The 13,173-nt window shown below is 40.4% G+C and overlaps 1 protein-coding gene across 1 annotated transcript in view; it reads right to left on the bottom strand.

The window, feature by feature from the left end:
* Window positions 1-8,294, bottom strand: part of LOC131891673 (uncharacterized) — a 12,000-nt gene extending 3,706 nt beyond the window's left edge. The window contains exons 1-2 of the mRNA XM_059241302.1: window positions 8,113-8,294; window positions 7,877-8,037 (exon numbers count right to left, since the gene is read on the bottom strand). Of these exons, the coding sequence (XP_059097285.1) occupies window positions 7,877-8,037; window positions 8,113-8,243 (292 nt within the window). The 5' untranslated portion in view covers window positions 8,244-8,294. The remainder of the gene's footprint in view (window positions 1-7,876; window positions 8,038-8,112) is intronic.
* Window positions 8,295-13,173: the final 4,879 nt, after the last annotated feature.

A 13,173-nucleotide genomic window follows, 5' to 3' on the forward strand; every position in this document is an offset into this window, starting at 1 on the left:
CAGATAAGACAATCGCTATTCTCCACCATTCAGTTGGGAGTGATCATTTTTAAATTTGTGGTAAATTGTCATAAACTTTAGATAGAGACTCCAAAGNCTACCACATTTCTTGTTCATCTTTGCTACCTCGACCCATTTCCATGAACCAGGATAAGCAAAGTAACAAGTTCGGAGTTGGGTATTCCAGTTTGGTGTCCCTCCACATTTCATAATTCCACCATTATAATTGAACATATGAGGTTCAGAATTGTGGCCTTGGGGTTCAAAGGGAATGTAGCTGATCGGTGCGTCTTGGCTACCATATGGATCATATTCAAAGGAACGGTTTGGATTTTGACCAAATAAACCGATTCTTTCTGTGGCTGTAAATGGGTGGAATAGAGTCGTCGGTTCATTTCATTTCACTAAGACCTAATATGTTCCATTCTAATTTGGAAACATCAGTGAATGAATTTGTCCACCACTTACAGAATCAATTCCCAAAATGGAAGATTCATGCCATCTTAATCAGGCAAATTAAATGTTAAATGCGAAAAATATAGTGGCAATCAAACTTCATATTTAAAAAAACCGTTTCAAAGGCAAATCCATCAATATTTTAGCATTTTGCAAGATATCCAATCTGATTTTTGGCACCAAAGGAATGACATTTGCTGACTTTCTCATTCTCCTAATTTAGTTTCCACTACCCTTTAAAAGTGAAGAGAAAACAAACAGCTGGAATCTTTCTTTGGAGGAAAAACTGTAGACAACATTACTGAGGGGATCAGATAAGACAATCGCTATTCTCCACCATTCAGTTGGGAGTGATCATTTTTAAATTTGTGGTAAATTGTCATAAACTTTAGATAGAGACTCCAAAGTTTTTTCATTATCGTGTTCAATTAACTTATCTCAGGTTAGGCTAGAGATGCATCCAGGCTCTCTACGTTTTTTTTTTGTTTTTGGTTTAATACTTCACGGGCTTTTCTAACCGCTACGGGGAATGCGATCACCAGTACTATTAAAATGAAAGGTTGTAATTCGTCTATTTTTTACCTTTCAATCTTTATACGAATTTGAGTTGGCAGACCGAGCTAGTCCTTGAATGTAGGGTTGATCTGGAATGCTATCTAAAAATTTGTCCAAGTCTGACTTGAAAGATGCTACCGGATCAACAAGGCCTACGTATTCCCTACGAATATCAGAGGGAAACAAATTAAACAATGAAGGAGCCCGAAAAGAAGAGATGTGGACTTCATTGTTTTAACTAGCCTGGATTCTCGAGGGCTTGAAGGTGCTCTCAAAACGCACATTAAGCCTCTACGGTCACTAGAATTGACCCTAAACCCTGGGTTGGGACAAAGCTCATGGATGCTTTTGAAGACGTACAGTATCAGATAGCTTACGTACCTTCTCTGAACACTGTACAGTCCCAATTTTTTTAGCCTCTCCCAATATGAGAGCTCTCTCAATCCTGTGATATTCCTAGTGAAACATCTTTGGACTTGCTCGACCTTTTGCAAACTTGCTGAACTCAATGGAGCCCAAATGGGTGAAGCATATTGAAGGTGTGGCTGGACAATCGACTTGTACAGAGTTAGCATTGTGATACTATCTCTGGACTTAAACGTGCGATATATCCAACCACACATTTGAAAAGCTTTACCCACCTTCAACTGGATATGCTCATCGAACTTTCCATTATTTTGGAGGACTACACCTAGATCTTTCATAGATGAGACCTGCTCAATATCTTTACCTCCATTATCTACGAGTGGAGTATTTAAAGGAGTTGACCCAAATGTCATTGAGCGGAATTTCATTCCGTTCAGGGCCATATTACTCTCAGTTACCCAAGAGTAGATTCGATTTAAGTCCTTTGCAAGGCTACTGGAATCTTGGCCATTCCTACCAGAAACTAACTTTGTATCGTCAGCATAAGAAGAGAGGCTGGCAGTAATACTAAGCTTTTGAAGCGGGGCAACGAATATTATAAACAGGAGGGGCCCTAAGATTAGCAACAAGGAAGTCTATTTAACAAAAGGCAATGATATACTTTATCAAAGGCCTTGACAAAATCAAGATAGACAACATCAACTGGCTCATGCCTTTCTAGTCCCTAAATGACCTGTTCTAAATGATCAATCAGTTGGGTAACCGTGCTAAAATGTGCTCGGAACCCATGCTGGCTAAGAGGAAGGACTTCATTGACTTCAAGAATTTCAACAAGTTTGCACTTCATGATCTTCTTAAAACACCTTTGCAATATTCGAAGTGAGAGAAATTGGCCTATAATTACTGGGGAGCGAGTTATCTCCACCTTTAAAAATTGGAACAACATGAGCTAACTTTAGTGAAGATGGAAACTTGCCCTGATTCAAGATGCAACGCATCAAGTACGAGGAAACAGGAGCAAGAACCAGTGAGCATCTCATCAGAAACTGAGATGTCACGTCATCAGGACCAAGAGAACTTGGAAGCCTCAAGTCTCCGATGACCTCTAAATCATCTTGATCTGTGACTACAAGATCTTCTAAACGCTCAAATTGACTGACCATGTCAATCTCAACAGACTTATCTTCAGGGTAATGAGCTGTTGCTTCTGAACTCAGTGGGGTTGAAAATACACTGGAGAACTGATCTCTAAGCATGTTAGCCATAGTCTCTGCATTGCTAATGGCTTCCCCATCAACCTCAAAAGGCCCAACAGAGTGTTTCATTTTTCTCTTAGAGTTCGCCTAAGAGAAAAAAGCCTTCGGATTCGACCTTACCTCCTCAACCACCTTACCCTCAGTTTTTAACTGGACATATTCAATGGAGGCCTTAATCTTATATGTCCAACTTTTTTTGGAGACTACCCACAATTACTGGATTCGATCCAACTCATTTCTAGTGAATTGGAGAGCTGACATAAAAGAGCTTTCTGAACAAGAAAGGGGTCTATACATTGTTATAATAGACAGATCAAGCCCTCGGATGTGACCAATTAAGACCTCTGCTTCTCCATTCGACATTTGTACACGACTAATTTGCAAATCATTCCTAACATATAGGCATGCACCCACATGTGGGATTATGGGATAATCAGAACGTATCCTATCATAACGAACTAAATTGAAACCAACTATGGTTAGTTCCTCATCTAAGACCCCTGGCCGAAGTCAGGTTTCTGTTATTGTTAAGGTTTAAAAAGTAGCACCGCCAACTAAGTGGTGGAGAATAACGTCTACCATCAAATAAATAATGACAGGAGGTTGTCTGTTGGGTTGCCAATAAACATTTTCAATGGTGGGAATAATAGTAGTAGTAGAATGATTGGATTTCTGATTTTCTTTAGTATTAACTCGTGTAAGTAGCAGTTGTCTAATTAGGTTGGCAAAAACTTTGGGAGGTCACTGGGACACTTTTCAAATCAGTAGAGGCGCTAAAAACGCAAGATACAAAGCGCAATATCGGACAAAAAACGTTTCTAAGGTTTCAAAAAGTCTAATGTAAAATAGAAAATTCTAGAGAACGAAAGATAAGTCCAGATATAGCTTTCTTCAGCTACAAAGTGATTTTTAAGCATGTTTATGAGCAACATTGTGACAGTTTATAATAATGCAATGCTAAATGAACCATTCTGGTGAAGAACGGATGACCTGGAACTCGAATGAAATCCCTTAACAAAGAAGTATGGAGCCTCAAAAGAGCAAGTAACTCCCCAAAATTTGACGGTGACGTCATCTTCCTGCCTTGCTTCAATGTGGCACCAGGTCAAACTAGGGTTGGCCGTGCCGGCAACTCAACTGGGAGCATCGTGAAGGAGCTTAACGTGAGCAAGTGCACTGTCTACCGGGTCAGAAAGTGTTTGGCGAACAACACGGACCTCTCTGACAAGCCTCGGTCAGGCAGGCCGGTGAAACTCCGCCCACAGGTGGTCAAGACGGCGTTCTAGGCCAACCCATCCATGAAGATGTCTGTTTTGGCCAAGAAGAAGTCCGTGGACCCCTCAACAGTGTCCAAAGTTGGGAAAAAGGCCGGCGGGCAATCTCTGTGATTGACAAAGAGACCTCTTTTGACTGAACGTCATCAAGAACTCCAGCTTGAGCAGTGCCAGAAGATTTTAAATGACTTCAAGCACAACGGCGACCGCGGCATTTTCTTCTCCAATGAGAAGACATTCACCGTCGATCCGGTCTTCAAGAAGCAGAACGACCGATTCGTCTGCTTTGGGGACAAGACCAGCACTGTCTGTTGTGTCTCCAAGACCAAGCATGCGGCCTCGGTGATGATACTTGGTATCTTGGCGTCCACAGGGGACAAAATGATTTGGTTCTGATCGGGGTACCGGCTCAATGGCGCCGACTACTTGACAATCTTGAAGACCAAGGACAAGTCCGTGGAACACCTGAAGGTCTCCGTCGAGAAGGAGTGGAGGGCCATGCAGAAGGCGTACGTTCGGCAGGTATGCCGGTCCTTCGGGCCCCTCGTGGAGGCCGTGATTGCTGCCAACGGAGGTGAAATTCACAAATAAGTTGTGCCCATATATGTATTTTCTTGCAATAAAAAAATCAAACATGTGCTCCTTCACCTCCATGATTCTCAATTTAAAATTGGTCTCGAGACTTTTTCATGACCCGGTAAACCTAGCCTTTGAAGTTAGATTGGAACCGGCTGGTGCTGTTACTTTCTGATTTTTCTGACAACCTTGACTTGGAAAATTCATTTGATCCCACTAGACAAAATGCGTTAAATTAAAGTTGTCAAGTTGTCAATTTCAATTTACCGGCTTTTTGAAGCTCGTGGAAACCTGATAGATGTTGGTAGAGACTAAAGTAAGAAAATGGCAATGCCAACAAGCTCGGTGCCAAGAATCTCATTGGTTGCCATCAAAATTAACGAGATGACCTTAGCACGTTCTTCCAATTTTGAAGTCTTGATTACCCATGTGTTTTGCATCATCATGCGCATTCCTTTGACGTTAATGAGGTCCAAGGTCAGTTGATATCGGATATTCATTGCATACATGTTGGACACAAACTTTTCTCATTGGATGCATGTTTGTTTTCGTTTCAAAATAATAAGACTTGGAAGGGGATAGTTGAAATCTAATAGAGGATTTTTCTTAAACACGACATGGAAAGGTTTGCAAATATTGGAACCTTGAAGAGAACCAATGAAATGCGAAGCACCGAGAAAACGGTCTTGTCACAGACGAGCTCATTTTTGTTGACGCTGCCATTTTCTTCCTTTAGTCTCTAGATGTTAGCATAGAGAAACAACAAAAAAGGGTAAAAATCGACTTTGTAGTGCTTTTACTGAAGCTGAATCGGTAACCAGTGAAGAGTGCAAATCCAGTCAATTGAAAAATGACTTGCCATACCTTTACAGCCGTTCAGCTCTCACCCATCAAATCTGAAAACGAGTCCGCTTGGCTAACCCCCATCGCACTCTCTGGGCCTTGCTTCCTCTAGGATTTTAGCATAGCAGAGTAAAAATCGAGTTTATTTTGCCTTTTTATTGCAGCTGAATCGGCAATCAGAACAGTGCACCTCCAGCCGATTGAAAGCAATACCTCTACAATTAGAAACAATGTCCTATCAGCCGTTCAGCTATCACCCATTTGCCATGAAAACGAGTCCGCCTGGTTAGCTAGCATAGCACTCATAAGGGATTCCTTCCTCTATGATACTGGTATAGTAAGAAGTTACATGTTTGCGCCAAAAATGATTTTTTTGCGATGCGAAAAATCAAATGGACCACGGTGTGAGATGGCTTTGTTGAGTGTTAACCCTCCACAAAACGGTCCAAAATCAGGGAATATACTCCATTTTTATGAAAGTTTCTTTTATTTACATGACTTAATTATTTGTGACTTTTAGGCAAGTCAAAGTGTCGTAGGCAGGGGTGGTAACTCGGTGGTGGTCGCAAAGGGTGACTGCATTATGTGGAAACTTGTGGCATTTACGTACATGTGATTTATCTTATAATATACAAACCCTCTCTTGCTGTCGTACTAAGCAGCACTCTTTTTCTACTCTCAGCTTAAGGGTTTAAAAAATTGTAGTGTGCAATATCAGAAAGAAGGTCTGGACTTTTGTGTCAAACTATGAGCCCATTTCTTCTAGTATTCATCTTTATGAAATCTTCAGAGAGATCATAAAAATTCGAGAAAAAATGGAATCTGTGGAATCTGGAGACCCTCAAAAATTGGAATGATGGGCTCAAGTTGAAAAGAAATCGTGATAATCTAGCCACAATGGCACTTTTCTGATGGTGCTATTGTCTCGCAATCAAAGAGTTTAGCCCTGAATGACAGAAAGTGACGGGTTGAATTCAAAGATGAAAGTAAGGCAGTGCGTTTAGAAAGGAAGAAAGAAGCCAAAAATGCAGGGTGTCTGCTCTCCTTTCTAACTCCAGGGTAGCTCACCTTGGGGACCCCCATGTCAGAATCACTACATAAACCCCAAAAACTGTTTATTGCATCAATGGCCACTAATGCTTAAACAACTGAAAGTATCTAATAGCTTAACCATTCCTTGATCACACTGAATGTATTTGCATGCCAAATATGTTTGAAATGATGACAAATTTTCAATTCTAAATGAGTCACTTTTTGAGAGACAGGCCCAAGCTTGATGATGAGGAGCATGTATATGGGTTAAGAAATTGGACTAAATTCCTTGGAAAAAACTTACTAAGGATAAAGGGCAAGGTGTGTGGAAAAGAGGCTGAATTAAGTAAATTGTCATTACTGCACTTTTATATTGATTTCATTGTGTCGCTAAATCTCAAATTGTCGGCTGCAATTTTACTTCCGCCATCATCCCAAGATTTCAAAAAAGCCACGTCCCAAGGATCTAAATTTCAGCCACACTGAACTAGTTACTCTTTTCTTCTTTTTGAAGACTTGTTAACTACTTTTGCAAATGTTATTGCATTAGGTATGATACATTTTGTCCCTTGGCCATTTCGTTTGGATGATCAAGTTCAAAACTTGAGCTAGTTTAACATTTACAAAATAGCGATTTTCATATTTTGCACTTTTGTTTGCAAATAGTTTGTTGAATAAACGTTGCCACGATTTGGATAAATGCAATGCTAAATGAAAGACCATTGGTTTTGTTTGTTTGTTTGTTACGAAGTCAAATGGCAGCTCTCTCGCTCGGCCTGCCATCTGAATGATGAGTGTCCCAATGGAGTGATATTCCCGCTTCGTCATCACAGCCAACAGTAATTATTACCTCACCCTCGGGAATGACCGCAGGTTCGCCCATTTAAGCTGTTAAGGCAACAACTTATGCTGCAATTAAATACCGCAAAGAAGCTTGAACTTGGCTACCCTGGGATCGAACCAGGATTCGCACATTGGAAAGCGTATGCTCTACCAATACGGTACCCCAGCAAGCCTCATTAAGTGCAATATTTGACAGTCAGAAAAGTGCTTGAGTTACAGATGCAAGTTTTGGTCGGCCCTAGTCATGACCATACTTTATTAACGCTCTGTTTCTNAGAAGCTTGAACTTGGCTACCCTGGGATCGAACCAGGATTCGCAAATTGGAAAGCGTATGCTCTACCAATACGTTACCCAAACAAACCTACTTTTCGTTAAAGATATTTGAAATCTATTGTTTTTTTTTTGCTGAAACGGCTTAAAATGCACAATCAATTGCATAAAAATGTTAAATATTGCTCTGAAACTTGCAAAATTAGCAGATGCAATATATTTACAGAAAAAAATTCGGATGTTTAAGTTTTTTTTGCAAAATTTGTACAATATTCAGGATGCAAGTTTTGGTCGGCCCTAGTCATGACCATACTTTATTAACGCTCTGTTTCTTTTTTTGGCGCTAACGTTTGTTTAGCTCTTTCCTTGCAGCCACAACAGTCACAATTTCGTTGCGAACTTACCATCGCTCTTAATCAAGTGAACTAATTCGGATTCCGGGCTGGGGATAGTCTCCATGAGGCTTCCATTGAACTTGTTGATCTTGCACTCTTTTGCCGAGGCATTGAAGGTAAACAAGGTGCAATTGTTTGACCTCAAGCAATGGAAATTGCACATTTCAAGGCTGTTAGGAAATATATATTGGAATTTTGAATCAATTCATTATTGATTGATTGATTGATTTTTGAAATCAATTTACCTTTGTATCCCGAACATTATCCTTTCCGGTGACCAAGTGTCTATAACAACATGCATCAAATCGAAAAGTTTATGCTTGGTTAACCCATGGGCTGACAGAAAACTCGCACTCAATAAGAGTGTTCTCCACATGATTGTCAGATGTGCACTAATTCAGCTCGCCATGACGATTTTGAACAATGTCCTTTTTGGGTGAAGTACAGAGGTTTCAGGGTTTGGTCAATTTTGAAGTATGAGCTGCCATTTTCGTGGCTCATTCGCTTCAAGCCTTAACCTTTCATCAAATTTGCTACAGCATCTAACATTTGAAATTATCAGCTCTGATTGGTGAATGAAGAAGGCAAAGTGACCAAAGGATCGAGCGATCAATTGGATCAACCACGAAAATATCTGGCATTGGCATTGAGACATCAGGCTAGTAATCAGTATCATATGTCATTTGCTCAGACATGACTCCCACCATTAGAAATAAGTGCGAAAATAACACTGTGATTTAAGTACAGCCAATCGGAAAATTAAAGAAGCCCATGGCATTTGAGTCCGAATTGTTAATTCAGACGCACATTACAATAATGCCTCCACATCCTGGAGGTTGAAAAGTAGAAGTAGATTAAAAAGTTGTAAAATCTGCATCTGAATATTAGATAGACAAGGCAAACAATAGGGTGCCTGCGGCCATGTAGACCTTTCAAGGCTAAATTGGAGTAGACCATAAGGTGAGAGGAGAAAATAACATCTATAGAATCCAGTATCCTCTTATAAATATAAAAAAAAAATAGTTCTTCATTGATTATTCTCATTTCAAGATTGCAAAAACTTGGCCCATATAAACGTCTATTGTGACATGCTGGTCAGATAATACATATCTTATCACCAGAACGACCTTTCATTACACTTTACTTCAATGCCATAAAATCGAATAATATAAAATCTATAGGGGATGTTCCTCTCGCCCCCCTTCAAAATGTAAATAATAACAAATGCTGGCTTTGGGAGGCAAAACGAGATTGGCTATGCACTATGTGTGTTAGGAAGGTGTCTGATGATCTTTCTCAAGAACAACCATGGATTGAAAGAAAAGAACAATGCATTTCAGTTTTGAAATTTTATTTTATATTATATGCCATTTTCTGTACTGTAACAGAATGAGGGCCGAAAGCCACTCAAGGTGCAGTGAGTAGATTGGTTAACATCATACTGGTTTTGTATTTCACATAAAAAAAGGGATTGGAGCTAACGCAGTAGCTCGATTTAACATCTCCCTACAGTACCTAATTTATTATTTGGGGCGTAAATGTGACTTCCACAGTAAAATACTATCAAAGCAAGCAGGCAATTCTAAGCCAAAAAAAATCTTTTATCGCTGAAGGGAAGTCTGTTTTTGAATATTTCTATCATGACCATTTTAAGGCGTTTATATATAGAAGAAAAAATCAACATGTGTCAAATCTCTTACTCTTTTTTTCTCAAAAGAATGTCGAAAATAATTCTCATATTTTTAATCAATTGAAATTCAATACGTGCTGATGAAGCATGTGTAAAACATGCTTTCGGGAATTTGGCCGCTAGTAAAAGCAGCTTTGAATTGTAAATTGTTCATTTACAACTGCTTCATTTTAACATAAGATTGGCGGAAAAGTGAGTGTTATTTTGGAACAGAATGATGAAGGTGTCATGTACTTTTAAAATGCTAAATCATGAACCAGTTTGCTATCATGTCGTGGCATTTGTTTCTTTAAAGAATAGCGCCATGTCTTTGGGTTATATCTACAATCCCCAAAAACGTTTTTTGTTTTTGGACAATCGTCAAAAAGAAAAGAAAGGACTCTTTGGCAACATATTAATGTTTCATTATCAATGCTCCCAACAGGGTCTTTGCAACATCTACCACGTCAGGTTGTCAGCTGACGCCTTTAGCTTCTAGCCCTCCAACCCTCTCCCTCTTCCCAATCACCCCTCCCTTCCTTTCCCCCCTCAATGGCCATAATGATTTCCCTTTTTTGGGTCGGATTGAACAACTCGCGAGGAACCAGCATCGGCGGCAACAGCGGAACAACAAGTGGAGGAGAGGAGGGAATCAACCAGTGTCGGCCTGCTTCCTGAACTGTCATGGACGGGCGAACATGCCGCGAGTGGGTGGTGAGGGACGGGGTCTCAACAAGATCCCAGGACACGCCTTCACCTTCTTATCCGACACGTGGGTCACCGAGGAGAAACACGAGAGTTGCTTTCCTGGCAAACAGGGCTTCGTGGTCCATACCAGGAAGCCCGCTGGGAGTGGTCGGCCCTGCAGAGGGTTGGAGCTCTATATTACCAAACGCCTTGAGCCCACCCCTCTATCGTCCTCTCCTCATCACATAGCTGTGGACGCCCGAGGCTTCACCATCATTGGCGTTTACTTTCAGCCCACCACAGACTATGATGATCTCGTCTCCGACCTCACATCCATCCTTCAGAGGGTGAAGAATCCGGAAAATGTCGGAAAAGTTGTAGAGTGGGAAAAGTTGGTGGTGTCTTCAACATCCGTCCAGACTTGAGTGAAATCTCCGAGCTCGCCCAGATCCTGAGCCAATGGAGAATAAATCTGCGCTCCGACCCGGGAGTCCCAACATACACCGGTAATCATGCATTTTAGGGACCTGAAGAGTGAGGGCGCTCATTTGTATAGGTGGGCTAGCGGCATTAGCACCCATTAGCTGCGTGAAGCAAGGATGAGATGAAGCCCCGCATAGAGCTTGCAGTTAAGGGATTCACCAGAATTTTAATATGCCCTACAGGTGACGAAGTTGGAGACATACCCACCAAGCATGATCTAGATCGCAGGAGGGCAAATGCGCTCCAAAAAGGGGTGAGCTTGATGTTTTAGTGCGAGTCTTCAGAGTAACTGGCGCTAAAGTATCCTTATTTGTAGAAGATGACACGAAATGTTGAAAATATTTAGATGTGCATGAAAAGAGTTGAAGGGACAATTCAGAGCATATTTTTAACTTTTCCCTTCCTGTTTACAAAAATTTAGAGTGAAGATGAACTTATCAGGCATAGTGGAAGAGGTCCAGGGCTGCCCAGAAGAACACCATCCCCTTTTGCAGCTCTGTTAGTCAGACCAAAAATGTCTGTCTGGCTAAGTTCAGGTTCAAAGATGAACATTGGCTGTTGATTGTAGAAAGTTTACCTTATTTCATTGCTGAAAAAGAATCGTCCATGGACCTAGTCTTAGACAACATGGTTTTAGTTTTTGAGGAAGTTCGCTCCAATTTAGCAATACCTGAATGTGTTCTGAAAGGTGGGATACGGATGAAAATTCTAAAATATATAGGAAGAATTAGTTCAACAGAAGCTGTAAATTAGCAAAAAGGCTTACGAGCAATTCGAATCCTTTTGATCTATTGAACGATCTTGAAGCCATAGATCAAGTTCAGGCCAAGTTTCCATCATCTCTGAAGCTAGCTCACGTTGGTCCAATTTTCAAAGGGGGAGATAAATCGCTCCCCATTAACTTCGAATATTGCAAAGGTGTTTGAGAAGATCATTAAGTACCTAACTGATTGAACATACAGAACATATTATTGAGAAACTAGGGAGTCATGAAGCAGTTGATGTTGTCTGTCTTGATTTTGCCAAGGTTTTTGATGAAGCTGATCATGGCCTTTTATTGAATAGGCTTCATGAGATTCGTTTGAAATCGTTTAAAATGAAATTCTATCATAGCTGACAGTGCTGCATTGACTTTAAAGATTGGAACTAGAAACACTTTGTTGCATCAGGTCCCAACAAAATGGATCATTTGTGACCAAAGTGATTGTATACTTTAGGCACTTAATGGTTATGTAGCGTATGGTTTCTAACTCCTAGTGGCGTCTCAGCAAAGAGATAGAACTAGACGAGTGAACCCAGGAATTTTGAGATGACAGTCAAATTGGGGTTTCAAATAGACGGGAGTCGTTTGTCAGCTAGTGCCTTCATTTCATAGAATGAGACCAATAATCTATCAGCACATCATTTGCACTTTTGATCATTACCCTTCAATTTTGGCCTTGGTGGTCTTGCTCATAGAATTTCTCAATAAATGAAAGTAAATGTTAAGTAAAATAGATACATTTTTCGTCTTGAACTGGGTAATCATGGGTTTTAGGGGACCTGAAAAGTGAGGGCGCTCGCATGTACAGCAATGTAGGAGGAGAGCACTACTTTTGGCTCTTGCCTGACTACCTTTGACAGCTTATATGCGTTGCTATAGGTGCCTTTAATGATCTTCCTCGTTTGTCAGGGTGGTCAAAATTTTAGTAATTAATGTCTTTAAGAGATTGAGCTTCATTCATAATGGATATATATGATATGCATGAATTGAAAGCCGAAGATGCATCCTATTCCTGGTAAATTCATCTTGACTCTAATTTTTTGTAAATAGGAAGCCAAAAGTTAAAAAATTGTTCTGAATTGTCTCTTCAGCTCTTCCATGCACATGTTTTCAAGATTTTGATTCTTCTTCTACAGATAAGGACATTTTAGCGCCAATTACTCCAATCACGCCAATGACTAGCACTAAAACAGCACGTTCACCTCTTATTGAAGCGCCTTTTGCCCTCGTGCAATCTAAATTTGCTTGGTGGGTATGCTTCCAAATTTATCACCTCTAGCGCATATTAAAATTCTGGTGGATCCCTGAATCTGTGTGGATCTATGCGTGGTTTCATCTCATCCTTGCTTCATGTCTTACTCCTAACTCCTAGGGTGCCCTAATGCCGCTAGCTCACGTAAATCAATAGGCGTCCGCACTCTTCAGGTTCCCTAAAATCCATGATTACCTTGAACTGCCGGGATTCCAATACCACTGGCGGTATAGAAGTCCGCAAAAAAATAAATGAAAAAAGACCATTGCATTCAACAAGTGGCTGTGGTCTTTTTATCTGGATAACGCACCATTTTCGCAAATTTGTAACATTGTAAACGAGTATTACTTTTATGATGATTTGGGGTCCAGAAAATGGATCCTTGAACAAAAATTATTTTTGTGAAATATTTTTGCTCTTTTGTAGGGTTAGGTTTAAAGTCCACCACATTA

Source organism: Tigriopus californicus, chromosome 12 (assembly GCF_007210705.1).
Source record: "Tigriopus californicus strain San Diego chromosome 12, Tcal_SD_v2.1, whole genome shotgun sequence".
NCBI lineage: Eukaryota > Metazoa > Arthropoda > Copepoda > Harpacticoida > Harpacticidae > Tigriopus > Tigriopus californicus.